General features: G+C 41.1%; 1 protein-coding gene across 2 annotated transcripts in view; it reads left to right on the forward strand.

The window, feature by feature from the left end:
* Window positions 1-16,850, forward strand: part of ARL14EPL (ADP ribosylation factor like GTPase 14 effector protein like) — a 34,527-nt gene that overhangs the window by 13,396 nt on the left and 4,281 nt on the right. Inside the window, exon 3 of one of the 2 annotated variants that reach the window (XM_054987038.1) lies at window positions 15,886-15,930. The exons of the other annotated variant lie outside the window; for it this stretch is intronic. Within the exon in view, the coding sequence (XP_054843013.1) occupies window positions 15,886-15,930 (45 nt within the window). The remainder of the gene's footprint in view (window positions 1-15,885; window positions 15,931-16,850) is intronic. 2 annotated transcript variants of the gene reach the window in all.

Genomic DNA, 16,850 nt, shown 5'->3' on the forward strand with positions numbered 1-16,850 from the left:
AATAACCCGCGGCCGACTGCTCTCAGGCGGGGAGCAGGCAAAGAACGCTCAAGACCCTAGGGTGAGCTAGATCTCGGATGAGGGGGGGCTCTACTCAAGGAGTCTCCCCCCCAATCCTTGAGGTCCCACCTTGCGACGGGTCGGCTATAATCTCTGCGGCAGTTCTGGGGCCAATTCGGCTGGCATAAGACCTACATACCCAAGCTTCGATCGGGGAGGGAAGTCGAGAGGAGAATTTAAGATCGAAACAGCGATTACAACCCGAGAAAGTTGAAGAGAAGGTAAAGATCGCTATCTCTTGAAACGGGACAGATTGATAAAAACAGAGAGGAAAGAAAGTAGATTTTTAAACTGCAACAGACTAGTGAAAAGGAGGTGAAGACTCGGCAGGAGTTGTATTTTAAAAGAGACTAAATTTAAAGAAGTTATTGCAAAAATCGGACTATTGTTTTGAATACCTGTGGTTTTGGAGCTGTGGGAAAAAGACACCATCGCGAGACCTGCTGTGGGAAGACGGGAGACAGGAAGTGCGTAACAACAATAGAGTGGCTGGAGGGAAGCGGCCCTTGCCGACGGACAGGAAGTAGGGAATCGCCATTTTTGAAAAGGGAAGGGTCGCGGCTTCAGCGGAAGAGGAAGTAGGCCATCTTGGATTATAATAACATAGAGAAACCATAGAGAAAAGACGCCCGACATTTTGGATACAAAAAATTAATTTTGGCAAAGATTGGGACATTTGAAAAAAAGGAAAACGTTTAAACATACGCCACGGAGCTAAGGAAGAGAGCAGATTCGTGGGAGCGAGCTAAAGCAAGCCCCACGATGTCGAAAAAAGAGTGGCAATCGGCAATAGAAAATTTGGACAAAAAGCTTATAGACATGATGAAAGAACTTAAGGACACGAAATTGGAGCTTATTAAAGAGGTCAAAGAAGTTACACAGACAGTAAAGTTGGAGCTGTCAGAAGTGAAAAAAGGCGTGGAAACGATTAGTAGTGAATTACAAGGAACGCAGCAGAGAGTTAAAACAGTAGAAGACGCGATGGAGAATTTAATAGAAACGCAACAAACAGAGATGAGACTGGTGAAGGGGAGGATGTCAGTTGCAGAAACTAAACACATGGAGAAGCAGCTTCGTTTTCGTGGTCTGCCAGAAGTGGAAGGGAAGTCAGCGCAAGAACAGATGACTGAGGTGTTGGCTGATTACCTGGGGAAGGAGGAGGAGGAAATTGTGGCTATCCTAGATGTGGCGTACCGTGTGAACTCGAGAATTGCAACCCAGAGGAAACTACCAAGGGATGTGATTGTGCAGTTTACAACTAGAAACATGAAAGAGAGGATTGTGACAAAACAATTTAAAGATCCATTGGAGATTGATGGCAAGACGATTATCATAATGAAGGAACTGCCCAGATCAGTGTTACTGGACAGGAAAAAATATAGAGTGCTAATTCAAACTTTGAAGGACATGAATATCAGATACAGATGGGAGTTACCGGAAGGAGTGTCCTTTGAGTTTGGAGGGGCAAAAAAACGCATCAGATCTGAGCGGGAGATGGAGAGATTTATCAAGGACAATGAAAAAGACTTACCAACAAAACCATGAATATGGAGTGTAATGTATTATCTTGGAATGTAAATGGACTAAACTCACCGAATAAGAGGAAAAATATTTTTCATTGGCTACTAAAACAAAAATGTGATATTGTTTGTTTGCAGGAGACCCATATTAGAAAACAGGATGTAAAATATTTAAAATCTGGAAAATTGGGCAAAGAATTTGTAGCGGCCTCTAACAAGAAAAAAAGAGGAGTGGTGTTGTACATAAAAGAGGAGCTGCAGCCAAAATTTGTTATGAGAGATGTGGAAGCTAGATTTGTAGCGGTGGAATGTAATTGGAATTTAAAGAGAGTGTTGGTAGTCGGACTTTATGCACCTAACGGTGCAAAGGAAAGCTTCTTTGAGGATTTAAGGAAGCATTTAGACGATCTTGTATATGACCAGATAATTCTTGCTGGAGATTTTAATGGAGTGACAGATTTGGAACTAGATAAAAAGACTACAACAGCACAAAAGAAAAGAGGACTATTGCCAAAGCTTTTTTTTGAGCTGATTCAACAAGAGACTCTCGAAGATGTATGGAGGAGAGAATATCCTAAAACCAAACAGTTTACTTTTTATTCTGCAAGGCATCTTACATTATCAAGAATTGATATGATCTGGGCCTCAAAGGACTTAGCGTTATGGACTAAGGAGGTAGAAATAATGCCGATGGTAGGCTCAGATCACAATCCAATTATGTGGAAATTTGGAAAAAGGAGAAAAAGGAAAGCCTGGAGAATAAATGAGGACTTGCTACAGGAAAGTGAAAATATGGAAATATTGAGAAGAGAGACAAAGTTTTTTATACAATATAACGTGAATAAAGAAGTACCAACCAGTAAAGTTTGGGACGCGTACAAGGCGGTTGTAAGGGGCATACTAATGGACTTAAATGGCAGAGCAAGGAAAAAGAAAGAGGAGAAAAGACAAGAGATTGAGGAGAAAATAAAGGCCAAAGAAATACAGTTAAAAAAGAGACCAGGGAAAAAGAAAATACATCAGGAAATTAAAATTCTTCAAGAACAGTTAACAGCAATGAGTAATAAAGAATTGGAGTGGAACCTTAAAAGACTGAATCAAAAAGCTTTTGAGGGTGCTAATAAACCTGGGAAATATTTGGCATGGCAATTGAAGAAGAAAAGGGAAAAGAAAATAATAAATAAAATCTGTGAAGAAAATAAAACGTACCTGGAGCAGATTACCATTAGTAGAGCCTTTTATAAATTTTATGCTAAGCTGTATAATAAAAAAGAAGTAACCAAAGAATCAATAGCATCATATTTGGAGAAAACCAAACTTCCAGAGATCTCGGAAGCTTGGAGAAATAAGTTGAATAGTGAAGTAACTGATGAGGAAATAAGTAAGGCAATACAATCTGCAAATCTAGGAAAGGCGCCAGGGCCAGATGGACTTACGGCTAAATTTTATAAGACAATGGCCAACGAACTGGCACCATTCCTAAAAGAGGTGATGAACGGAGTTTTTAGGGATCAAAGAATTCCAGACACTTGGAGCGAAGCGAATATATCATTGATCCCAAAAGAGGGCCAAGATTTGACTAACGTGAAAAATTACAGACCTATATCACTACTTAACAATGATTATAAAATTTTTACGAAGATATTGGCGGAGAGACTGAAGGGGTGGCTCTCGGAAGTCATAGAGGAGGAACAAGCAGGCTTTTTGCCAGACAGACAAATAAGAGACAATTTAAGGACAGTGATCAATGCTATTGAATATTATGACAAGCGTTGTGACAAAGAGGTTGGTTTCTTCTTTGTAGACGCTGAAAAAGCGTTTGACAATTTAAACTGGGATTTTTTGTTTGCCACTATGGAAAAGCTACAATTGGGAGAAAGATTCATCAGAGCAATTAAAGAAATTTATAGAGACCAGACTGCAGCAATTGTAGTGAATGATGAACTGACCAAGAAATTGACGATTAGTAAAGGAACAAGACAAGGTTGCCCGTTATCTCCATTGTTGTTCATTTTAGTATTGGAGATTCTGATGATACAAATACGACAAGACGAGGAAATACGAGGAATAAAAATAAAGGACTATTCATACAAGGTTAGAGCATTTGCAGATGACATAATGTTAATTGTAGAAGATCCATTGGAGAACATGCCAAAAGTGATAGACAAGATCAAGGAGTTTGGTGACTTGGCAGGTTTCTTCATTAACAAAAAGAAGTCAAAGATATTATGTAAAAACATGACTAAGCAGAAACAACAATTGTTAATGGAAACAACGGACTGTGAAGTAACTAGTAAGGTGAAATATTTGGGAGTTGAGCTGACTGCAAAAAATATAGATTTGTTCAAGAATAATTATGAAAAATTATGGACTCAGATAGAGAGAGACTTGATCAAATGGAATAGACTGAATTTGTCATGGTTGGGCAGGATTGCAGCAGTTAAGATGAATGTGTTACCAAGAGTAATGTTTTTGCTACAGACAATACCAATCATCAGAGACTCTAAACAATTTGAAAAATGGCAGAGGAAAATATCAGATTTTGTTTGGGCAGGCAAGAAGCCTCGAGTGAAAGTAAAAGTTCTACAAGATGCAAAGGAAAGAGGCGGAATGCAACTGCCCAACCTGAGACTTTACCATGATGCAATCTGCCTAGTTTGGTTAAAAGAGTGGATGACATTAAAGAATAAGAAACTATTAGCCCTAGAGGGATATAAAAAATTTTTTGGATGGCACGCATACCTATGGCATGACAAAGTAAAGGTCAACTCGATGTTCCTGCATCATTTTGTAAGGAGAAGTTTATATACAATCTGGAAGAAGTACAGAATTTACCTACAAGAAGGAACCCCTTTGTGGGTGGTTCCATACGAGGTGATAGATCCGAGAGCTGTTGATAATGAACAACAATGTTTAACGTACAAAGAAATAATTAAAACTGAAGTGTCTAAACTTAGAATAAAGACGCAAGAGGAACTATCACCGAACTACGATTGGTTCCAGTATAGACAGATCAGAGATTTGTATAACTCGGACTCTGTAAAGGGAGGTATACGAACAGAGAATTCGGAACTAGAGCAGACCCTTTTTAAAGAGGACAAGAAAAGAATATCCAAGGTATACCAAGTACTGTTGAAATGGTATACCGAGGATGAGACAGTTAAAACACAAATGGTGAAATGGGCTATAAATTTTAATAAAGAAATAACAATGGAGGCATGGGAATACTTGTGGAAAACTACAATGAAGACAACGACATGTATTAATATTAAAGAGAACATTTTCAAAATGATCTATCGTTGGTACATGACACCAAAGAAGATTGCGCTAGGAAACTTGAACACTTCTAATAAATGCTGGAAATGTAGAAAGCATGAGGGCTCCCTCTATCATATGTGGTGGTCGTGTGAGGTAGCTAGGCAGTTCTGGGGGGAAATAATAAGAGAAATGAGTGAAATTTTACAGTTTCAAATAAATAAGAACCCAGAACTCCTGCTGCTAAACTTGGGAATGGAGGGAATCCCAGCCCACCATAGGACGTTGATATTTTATATGACTGCAGCAGCTAGACTTTTGTATGCGCAGAAATGGAAAGTACAAGAAGTGCCAACTATTGAAGATTGGATCTACAAATTGCTGTATATGGCTGAAATGGACAAGATGACAAGAAAACTGAGAGATCTGGACTCAGGGCAGTTTAACACAGACTGGGAGAAGCTGAAACAATATCTGGAGAAGAAGTGGGAGGTGGGAGGAAAACTGTGGCAGTTTGAGAACTACTGAAGTACAATAAAAGTATAAAAGAGAGGGGTGACTTTACCGGGGGAGGAAGAGAAATGTGAATTTATAAGCAGTTAGATTAATTAATTGATTGAGATATATATAGATATGTAAAGGTTAATTGATAGAATATTGATAGAGAATAATTAATGGTTTAAACATGAGGATTGAGTAATTAACAATATTTTTTTTTTACTTGATAAGACTTATATGCACCAAACTGAATGTATAGAAGAGTTAAAATGACTGACTATGTGATGAGTTATATAGAAATACTATAAAAAGAAGAAATGATTAATATAGAGAGAACAAATCAAATTGTTTGATTTAAATGTGGGAAATTTTTATGGTTTATGACATACAGAAATATTCAAAACTGGAAAATGGGATAAATTGTTTATCTAAAGAAGTATAGTTTGGATGTTTAGTAAGTAAAAGAGTTAAAGATGTACTGCTTAATATAATGGAGAATATATATTTGTTTTAGATAGAGGAAATTAATAGAAGTAAGGGAAAAGGGACAGAGGGTGGGAAAGCTGTTGGAAGTCAACAAAAGGGGGGGAAAGGGAGGGGGTTAGAAACGAAAAATTAGGGGATAATTGAATGCAATGTAATGTAAAAATATTAATGTTCTAACCCAATAAAAATTTTACAAAAAAAAAAAGAAAGCCTTCTCTATTTAAACCTCCAGAGCGCACCTCACTCCTTTTGCCATAGATAAAGAAGTGTGTGTCATGTTTATTAAGTTAGATGAGACTGAAGATAGCAGTCACAGAAACTAGCAAGTAGAATTATTCTAAGTTGAAAGAATTTCTTTCCTTTTATTCAGGGCTTTTTTTCTGGGGAAAGAGGTGGGGGAACTCTCACCCCGGGGCAATTCCCGGGTGGAGGTGGCGTCCCTCTCACTACCTGCGTACTCCCTGGCCTATATGATGATGTCACTTCTGGGAAGTGACATCATCACGCAGGCTGTGGTCTCCCCAGGAGTGCTCCCATGCTCCATGGGCCGCCAGATTTGGCCCGTATAAAGCGAAATTTGGCCTGGATCAGGTCCGAATCGGCCCAGAACAGGCTGCTGCACCGCGGGGGAGCATTCCCTTGCCCGGTAGCAGCCGGATCTGGGCCATTTTGGGCCTAAACTGGGCCAAAATGGGCCTGAAATGGCCTGGATCAGGTGGAATGGGTTGCTGCTGCATGGGACAGTACTCCCCCACCCGGCAGTGGACTGAACCTAGCCATTTAGAGCCCAATCTTGGCCGTTTAGGGCCCAAACTGGGCTGAAATGAGCTTGAAATGGCCTGGAACGGGCTGCTGCCACATGAGAGAGCACTTTCCTGCCAGGCAGTGGCCTGATTCTGGCTGTTTGGGGCCCGATCCTGGCCATTTAAGGACTGAAAGGGGCCCAAAATGGCCCGTACTGGGCCCAAGTCAGCCTGGAATGCGCTGCTGCCAGGCAGGGGAACCCTCCCTCGCAGGGCCAGTGCCAGAGTTTCTGGCGCCTGAGGCGAGATACCTACCTGCTAACCAATTTTAAAAAACAGAAGAAATGTAGGAAAAATGAAAAGCACAAAACTTGAAATTTTTTACATTTTTAATTTAATTTTCATTTCTTAATTTAAATTTTAAATTTTAAATTTTTAAATAAATGTGAGAATAACAACAATGTATTGTCGAAGGCTTTCACGGCCGGAGAACGATGGTTGTTGGGGGTTTTCCGGGCTGTCTTGCCGTGGTCTTGGCATTGTAGTTCCTGACGTTTCGCCAGCAGCTGTGGCTGGCATCTTCAGAGGTGTAGCACCAAAAGACAGAGATCTCTCAGTGTCCACACTGAGAGATCTCTGTCTTTTGGTGCTACACCTCTGAAGATGCCAGCCACAGCTGCTGGCGAAACGTCAGGAACTACAATGCCAAGACCACGGCAAGACAGCCCGGAAAACCCCCAACAACCATCAATAACAACAATCTTTGTTTTTCTTATTGTGAGCCAAAAATCTATTTTGTGAGCAGAAACAGCGACTTGCATTGAAGTTTTGAGCACACCTCCTTGTGTGTGTGTGTGTGTGTAAAAAAAGTTTCCCTCTCTCTTTCTTCCCACCTGTCTCTGAACCCAGAGACTCTTGGCAGTAGAAGGAGGGCTTCTCTTACAGGGCCTGCTTGGAGGAGAGACATGTTTGGAAGGGGGAGACTGAGCTGAAGCCTTCTCTTTCTGTCCAGCCCTCTCCAAGCCTTAAAATATTGATCACCTTTGTCAGAGATCCCTTTCTGAAACTACCCTCCATGCTCATCCTTCTCCTCCCCCCTTGGGTTTGAAGTGAACGGCAGCTGACAGCTAAGCATGTGGTGAATAAATATTGAAATAAACTATTGGGGAGAGGGGGAAGGTGCAGTGATATATGTAAACTAGGGAATGAGAGAAGGAAGGTGATAAAGAGGGGCGCAGTGCGGGGTGCTGCTGGAGTGAATGGGGAGCAGCATTGAGCGGAGAATAGCAAGGGGGAGGGAGAATGAAAGGGAGAAGGAGGGAGGAAAGTAATAGAATTTAAAAACAACAACTTTAAACCCAACAACAGTGATTTGCTCCTAGCTGTGTCGCTCAGGGACTGAAAGGGAATTGTTTGTGTCTCACCTCACTTTCTCCTTCCTCTGTGGCAGTGCACACACAACCAGCCACTCTTTCCACCAAAAGCAGCCCCACACCTCAAAAGCCTGAGGAAAGGTGAGAAGTAGAATTGATGCCAGCTGGGAAGGGGAAAAGGGATGTACTAAAAGGAATTACAGGAATGCCCATTGGAAATAATGGGAGAGGCTTGAAGGCTCATTGGAGAAAATGGGAGCCAGGAATGCCAATTTGCTTGCATGGGCTCCATTGAAATGCATCACAACACAAAAAAAGAGCAAGAATCCAGTAGTGAAGAAGTGAGCTGTGGCTCATGAAAGTTCATACCCTACCACAAATTTTGTTAGTCTTATAGGTGCTATTTTTCTAGTGCTACAGACAAACATGGCTACCCATCTTGATCTATCAATACAGGCCCCGGAGTGGAATGATAGTCCCTGGGAGAAGAATCAGTGGTCTGAGATTGGAATGGCAGTGGGTGTGGAATGACAGGTGGTGTCATTCCAGTCCCAGAGCCCTGTCCCTGTTCTCAGGAGCAGTCGTTCCACTCTTTGACTTGTCATTCCAGTCCCTGAGCACAGGTTCTATTCCTAGGGACCTTCATTACACTCTGGGGGCTGTCATTCCACTCCCAGAGTATTTCATCTGGTCCCAGAGACCTTTATGGAAAATCCATTCTGCATTTTCTTTGCAACTTTTTTTTGTGTTGTGATGTATTTCAATGTAGCTCAGACAAGTAAATTGGCATCCCTGGCTCCCATTATCTCCAATGGGCCTTCAAGCCTCTCCTTTTATTTCCAATGGGCAATCATCCTGTCATTCCTTTTAGTACATGGCGGGGGAGGGGGGTGGAAAGCAAGAAAGAAAGGAGGGAACAAGGGGGACAAAAGGGCAGATGAGAGCTCACTGCTCCCCAGCCAGCTAGAGTCTCTCTTGCTCGCGGAAGCTTCGCCCAAGGCTTAAATTGAGAGAGAGAGAGAAAAGGAGGAAAAAAAGGCAGAGAGAGAAATGTCCCCGCTGATGGGGCTGAACTCAAAGCTCCTTGGGCGCTGGATGAGCAGGAAGACAGGGCTGCCCTTCAGCACTCCGGAAGAAATGCCTTGAACCAAGAGAGGAGAATTCCTGTGCGAGCACACAGGAGCATGCACACTGCAGGGAACGCCGATCCATCGTTGGGGGGCCAGCATGGTGCCTCCTTCAGAGTTCAGTGCCTGAGGCGGGGGCCGGCTCTGCCTCAACGGAAGCGCTGGCAGTGCTCCCTTGCCCAGCAGCAACCTGATCCTGGCTGTTTCGCCCCCGATCTGAGCTATTTTGGGCCCCAAAGGGACCCGAAATGGCCTGAATCGGGCCTGAGTTGGCCTGGAATGGCCCACTGCTCGGCAGGGGAACCATCCTGGTCATTTTAGCCCCAATCTAGGTCGTATTGGGCCCTAAATGGGCCCCAAAAGGCTAAAACAGGCCCAAAACGGCGTAGATCAGGCCTGAGTTGGCCTAGAACGGGCTGCTGCCAGGCAGGAGAACCCTCCCCTGGCCTGATCCTAGCAGTTTCAGCCCCAATCTGGGCCATTTCAGCCCCAATCGCTGTTGGGCGGAGGAACCTTCCCCCGCCCAGCAGCAGCCCAATACGGGTCATTTTGGGCCCAATCCGGGCCCAAACGGACCCAAAATAGCCAAAACAGGGCATTTTAAAAATACCTAAGTGAGTCACTTAGTCATGCATGAGATGTATGCCAGGGCAGCAGGAAGATAAGCACCACGTCCCCCCTCTCTCAACCAGGAGGGTCAGGGGACCTGGCAACCAAAAGATCAGTTGTAATTCCAGGAGATCTCCAGCCACCCCCTGGAGGTTGAATAATACAGCAAAAACACCATGTAATGGATTTTTAAAGTGAAAACACTAAGTTTATTTATACAAAAAACTTGAATATCTGTTACCTCAATATACATGTACAAGTGGATATGTAATAACAAAATTGTTATATTACAAAATACATTCTTTCTATATCACTATGAGTCCAATCTTCAATCATCGTGTGGATGTAAGTGTGACCTACGCACATCTGGTATTCCATGCGCTTCAAACACTTTGTCAGAGTTGCATTCCACAAATTGCTATTGAACAAAATAAAATAATTCTTATATTCACATAAAATTAAATACACATAATTTACAACAACTCACCCTGCGTGCTAAGAACTTGCAATGATAATGCTTCTAAATTTGCCAGAGCTCACCTCTCCTATCAAGCTGAGAGATCTCCAGAGAACTGTGACTAGCCCAAGGTCACCCAGCTGGCTTCAAGTGGAAGAGTGGGGAATCAAACCTGGCTCTCCAGATTAGAGTCCTGCACTCCTAACCACTACACGAACCTGGCATGCTATACTAAATCAGCCTTAAACCCATAGCACCCTTTAAATAAAGGGTGTGTAATCTAATTCAGTATTAAGCCCATAAGGTACATATGTTTTAAATTCATAAATAAATTGTGTTTCTTTCCATAATAATTCCTTTTTAATGTCCTTTATATTGTAAAGATGGGAATCACGCTTGTAGATGACAAAAAATCTTAGATCCTATGTTGTTTATCTAAAAATGCTGAGTCATAGACGCCTCGGGTATACAATTTTTAATCCATGATACATGTTCCAAGATTCTAACCTTGATCATTCTAGTACCAATAGCTAGATACCAGAAGCCAGAAGAACAAAAATGCTAAATATTTAGATTCACAATTAGTAAAAAACTTGAATTTTATGATGCACCCTTTCTGTGGATGTATATATTCTTTTTGTTCCTCCATCAGCCTACACATAACACAGCTCTGACCACTTTTAAAGTGACCAGTGACTTTATTAGATCTTAAATTCTCCTTGATTATTGCTGAGTCTCTAATGCTTTTATTTTTTCTAAATCCTATTTTTGGTTTCCCTTTACAGCCAGGTAAGCTGGAAACTAAATTCCAGTGTTTACAGATAATATTCTTAATGGTACCTGCCAAAGGAGAGAAATCAACAGCACACTTGTCTGTCTGTCTGTCTGTCTAGTACTGCTCATATGGCTATTGCCTTAAGCAGAAATTAAAATTGGAAGAACCTTACTTAATATCATTTATCTGTTGTTTAATTATTGCCTATACATTTTGCCACAGAAAGAGTAGCAGAATCATTTGTATCCGATAATAACCATGTCACCTGCGCTCTCCTATTAAGTAGTTCCATATTTTTAAGTAGAGGGATGATTAAGCTAGCCCTCAACTCATTAAATATGGGACACTTTATAATCATATGTTCAATGGTTTAAATTTTATCATATGGGCGTCTGCATGTTCTGTTAGCATATGGTACTTTCTTGTATCTACCCTCCAAAACCGCTGAGGGAACAGCATTCATTCTCGCCAGAAATCAGCAGCACTTGAGATATTGTTACTCTTTCGATGGTGTTTTTCACCTAATAATTCTTTTCTATCAACTTCATCAGCTCTCCTTTTGGCTGTTTTAAGTACACAGACTGGATACCCTCTTGTGATTAATTAATTGTTTTTCCAGCATCACTCCTGTAATCCTGAGATGTAGTAGAATTCCTCTTTATCCTCAAAAACTGGCCATAAGGCAAGTTGTCCCTTAAGTGAAGAGGGTGAAATGACCCATAATGTAATAAAGCATTACAATCAATATCTTTTTTATATAGTTTCCCAATCAATTTGTTACTGGAATCCTTATAAATGATGGTATCCAAACAGTTAATATGGGAATTATGAAATTTACTATCAGACTTAATAGTAGGGTGCAAAGTATTGATCCATTCCAGAAATTGTAAGGTCTCCTGTCCTGTTTCAAAAACAATCAATAAAATCAATACATCTTTTCAAGATGGAAATGGACTTCCTGAAAGGATTAGCAGAGGAATAAATGTCTCTGTTGTCAAAGTGACCTGGCAACCCTAAGATCAGTTGTAATTCCAGGAGATCTCTAGCCACCCCCTGGTGGTTGGCAAACCTAGTTTGAGTATGATTGCTCACAGTCTTAACACAGAGCTGTGAAGGACCTCTAAGTATGCAGTATTGGGCCAGAGTGGTGCAGTCAGAGCCTCCACATGGTGGGGAGGGTTCACTTTACTGGTGTGTGGAGGTCCAGAGGAGCCCATCCCAGGCTGCAGTGCAATCCCAATTATCATGGGTCAAAAAAAGAGACGATAACTTGTAGAACATGCCTGAGAACATTGATAGAAACTTATTTCCTTACATCTATGTATCGTCCAAATCTTGTGAGTTTTGTTGGAGCCAATCAGAAGCAGTGTTACAGTAGCACTCTCAAGAACTATCAGTCCCAGAGTTCCTTTTACACAGGCAGGAGGGAGGGACACCTGGTGGGAAGGGCAAGACAAAACACTATACAATCTTGGTAGCAAGTGTTGGTGCTTCTTCAGGTACGATTTGCAGGCCCAAAATACATGTAAGTGTCTAATTCTCTCTCAGTCAGAAACGTACACATTCCCTGCTGCCATATCTGGGGGTGGCTATAAATACAAATCAGGCAGCCAGAAAGATAAGGATGTAAAATAGTGGGAACAAAAACGAAACCAATCTGTGATCCATTTTTTTTTCATTAGACAAGGCCTTTCTGCAGTCAACAATATAGTAACTCAGGCTGCCAGCCTCCATGTAGTGGCTGGAGATTTCCTGGAATTATAACTGGTCTCCAGGCCACAGAGATCAGTTCCCCTGAAGAAAATGGCTGCTTTGAAAAGTCGATTCTATGGCATTATACCCTGTTGAGCCCCCTTCCCTCCCCAAAGCCCCACTGTCCAGGCTCCACCCCCAAAATCTCCAGGAATTTCCTAATCCAGAATTGGCAAACCTAATAGTAACTAAGGAAGCAGATGAACATAATCAAGATGAAAATGATTTCAATATAGAGACTAACAGTGAAATCCAAAGCAGAGTTACTCCAGCTTAAGCCCATTGACTGCAATGGGCTTAGACTGGAGTAACTTTGCTTAGGATGGCATTGTAAGTCTGTGGGGAGTAATTTACAGTGAAGCATGCATAGCCCTACTGATTCTTTGGCTGCTGTCAATGACTATGGAAAAAGCTGAAAGAAGTTTCAGCAAGCTAGCACTCATCAAAAACTGCAGGTATTCTACAATGGGTCAAGAATGGTTAAGCCATCTAACCAACTTGTCTTCTGAATGAGACCTTGCAAGAAAAATGGACTTTGTGGGCTAGTTCATGATTTTGTAATGAAAAAGGCCAGAAAAATCAAGCTTTAATTGACCTAAACTTTGCAGCCAGATTAGCCTATTAGAACATTATTTATTAATTTAATTTATAGTCCGCTTTCCCTGCAAGCGAGCTCAGAGTGGATTTACATCATAAATACATAAAAACAATTAAGAACAATTAAAAACATTGACAGGATAATCTTTTTTAGTCATCAAAAAGTTACAAAATAGTTAGAAAAGTTGTAGAACTCTCAGGATGGGTGTTATTATTAAACAAAAGTTTCAAAAAATAATACTTGGGCCCTGGGTGCAGTGGCTTGAGTGTTAGACTAAGATTTGGGTGACCCAGGTTCAAAACTCCACTGTCCCATGGTAGGTGGCTGCGTGGCCTTGGGCCAGTCACACACACTCAGCCTATCCAGTTTCACAAGGTGGTTGTTGAGGATAAAATGGAGAAGGGGAGAATGTTGTAACCCACTTTTGGGTTCCCACTGGGAAGAAAAGTAGGATACAAATGGACTAAAAATAAAATAAATGGACAACTGACATGGTGTTAGGCATTAACCAAAGCTCAGTTAATTCAAAGTTTTAAGTAGTGAGAATTATGAATTTGATAACCAGAAATGGTTTGATGGTTGTATCTAGTTTTAAATTTTAATGCTTTGACCATGTCACATCAATTTTATTCAAGCTTGTGTTTCTGTTTTGTTTGTTGTTTGTGACTTGTAATGGCCTATGGCTGAAGACAATAAACTTTTCTACTTCTACTTTTTAAGTAGTGAGAGTGGTAGGGCACAGGCTCCAGAAAGGGAGACAGTCTGGCACGCCAGAGGTGGTGGAGGGCTGTGAGAGAATCTGTCCCCTCTGGAGTGATCTCCGCAAGCTCTGTCTTTTAAAACTATGCTTCCCTGCTAACATTGTGTCTCCTAGCACTTGACGAACATGCACCCAGGCGTCTCGTGTAGAGAGACTCATAGTTTGGGCTTTAAAGCAAAAACGGAGTGCAGTTAGTAATCCTTCACTGATATATGGTGTTTGGTATCAATGTCTGAGCTCAGCTTGGTTTCCCATGTCTAGTGTACAGTGTTACGAGTGTTCATATACAGGTATTTTGGGAGGAAGTATATCCCTAACTAAAGTACATAGGATGCTAGAGTGCAAATATAGAAACATTTGCACATATATAAAAGATCAATACTTACCACAATGAATGGGGCAGAGGACATATAACTGCATTGATTTGTACGTCAAATCCAGTTTTGCATATGCTATAGATTGGCCAAAAAGTGGGTTGTTTAGATGCTTGTGACACTGTAAAATGGTTACATGGTTTGTGTAAGAGCATGCAGTGTTTTGAAAAGGCAACATGAGTAGTAGGTACGATACCATGGAGGTTGCTGTCATAGTTTAAACACAATGTGAAGCATGACAGGTTATTATGTACTGGTGCTGAAGTTTGTGGTTGTGACAGAACATATCTTTGATCCCAGTTAACACTTTATGTGTCACTGATGAATGCATATACTAAAGATTATCTTAAAGCTCGGCCTCATCAAAGAAAACCAACAGATTACAAAGTTTAACACGGAAGAGCACTCCTGCAAGTGCCAGCATTATCATGAATTTTGTATCCTTAATTAACATTTAAAAGGGGGTGGTCTGCACAACCTTTGAAAGCCTCTTGCTGGGGTCACCATAACTTAGTTGTGACGTGACCACGTGCATGGTCTACATGGTACAGTCAGCAAGTGATCCTTTAAATCATTCCATGTGGTAGCTATTATAACATGGCGATGTCCTCAGAATTTTGTGAATAAACTTCACCAAGACAAGCTTCACTGTGGAAAAGAGAGATTGGGGGTGGTGCAGTGAAACTTCACTGATGTGCATCAATACCAATGAATGGCTATGCACACAATAATGGTCACTACCTGGGACAATTTTAACACTCACTTGCTGTAGTGTTTGTAATGTATTACTGTCCCTCTTAAACAGGTATTAGGAACAGGTAGTACATTGAAAGCAATGCTTTCAAATATAAGCAGGACATATAACAGCTCTCAGTCTTTTCTGCTATTGCTTTATCTTATTCAGTTGATATTTTTTTGTTATGTTTGCCATTTTCCTCCTCCTTTGTTGTGATCTACATTATTTGTTTTCATTTTACAAGCATTTTAGCAGGACTGTATTTTATGGGGGAAATCCAATATTACTTTTTGAAAACTAAATTTCAAAATTAGACTTAATTTGTCACTTTCGTCACACCTTACCCCAGGACTCCATATTTTGTGTTTCATATACTTGGTTTCTTTATAAAAATGATAAGAAATTATACAGAATGTTGATGACACTTGCCATTTTGCTGCAGGCTGCCAATAAATATTGGGGAGTCTGCCAAGAGATATTGAAGATCTGGACTAAAATAAAAATGTAGCACTTTAGGACCTTTTTAACTTTGTGCATTTAAAATGCATGCATAAAGGTCAGTCTGCCAGCACTTCATTATCTTAGTCCATTATTAGTCCAGAAACTTCCAAAAAACCTACATCAATTACCCTAAAATACTTTTCCCACTGATTAATATGTTGGCTTTGTCTCACTCTATCTTCTTAATGCTTTGCTGGAGTCCTTTGCATATTTTGTTCCTTTCCATCAATGATTCTTTCTATGCATTTTCCTTGCCCTCAGATTCTTCAGTTGACAAGCCACGAAGAACATTGGAAAAAGAAGATGGTAAGAGTATGGACAGAGCCAACTGAGAGTAGCAGAGTTTGAGCATTTCCCCTTCCATTTACTGTAGATTGTGGAAGGGTCCATCTATGCTCCACTACTACTTCTGTCCATGCAACTTGTCTTGAAAATCTTGATGAGGAGAAACCTAGTTTGTCAACTGAGCAATCTCAAATGTAGGGCACAAGCTTCATAGAAATTAGTTGGGACTGAACAAGTACACTGTTTGTTTGTTTACTTCATTTATCCCCCACTTTTTTCCCAATATGGGGACCCCGAAGTGGTTTACACTAGCATTCATCTCCCATTAATTTCAATGAAACTTGCACAAAGACTTTCTTGATGGAATGTGTCTATGATCTGCAGCAGACTGTAGCACCTGGAAAACGATCCTCTGCTATCACAGGAGTGGTTGAGGACCTTGAGAACGTGTGGAGCAACTTTCAAGGACTGAAAAAGCTTCAGTTTCTCTTAGAGCACAAAATCATCCCGAATTAACTGCTACTACTTTGAACAGAGAGTTGTCTTAAATATAGGGCCTGTATGTTACGTTATACTTGCATCCTCCCAAGGTCTGCCATAATGGCTTTTGATCAGACATACTGTGCAAGTTCCATCATTGGAAATCAGTGCTGTGGTTTGTGGAGATCCAGTTCAGACCAGAACTGTGGGGCACAGGGAGAATGTGCTTAAGCTTATTGCAGTCATACTCTTTTCCTGCATGAAACTACACACAGAGAGTGTTGTTTCGTCCATTAAGGGATCCATGTGTAGGGATACATGTAGGTTTCCACAGTGGGACAAATAGCATCCCCTAGGGCCATTTCAGGTTGGGAAAACAGCATGGGATGGGTCTTAATGCCCTTCTCCCAATGCACAACAGATCTAATGTCCCCATATCACCTGGGAATTGCATTCCATGC

This window comes from Eublepharis macularius, chromosome 8, assembly GCF_028583425.1.
Source record: "Eublepharis macularius isolate TG4126 chromosome 8, MPM_Emac_v1.0, whole genome shotgun sequence".
Classification (NCBI taxonomy): domain Eukaryota; kingdom Metazoa; phylum Chordata; class Lepidosauria; order Squamata; family Eublepharidae; genus Eublepharis; species Eublepharis macularius.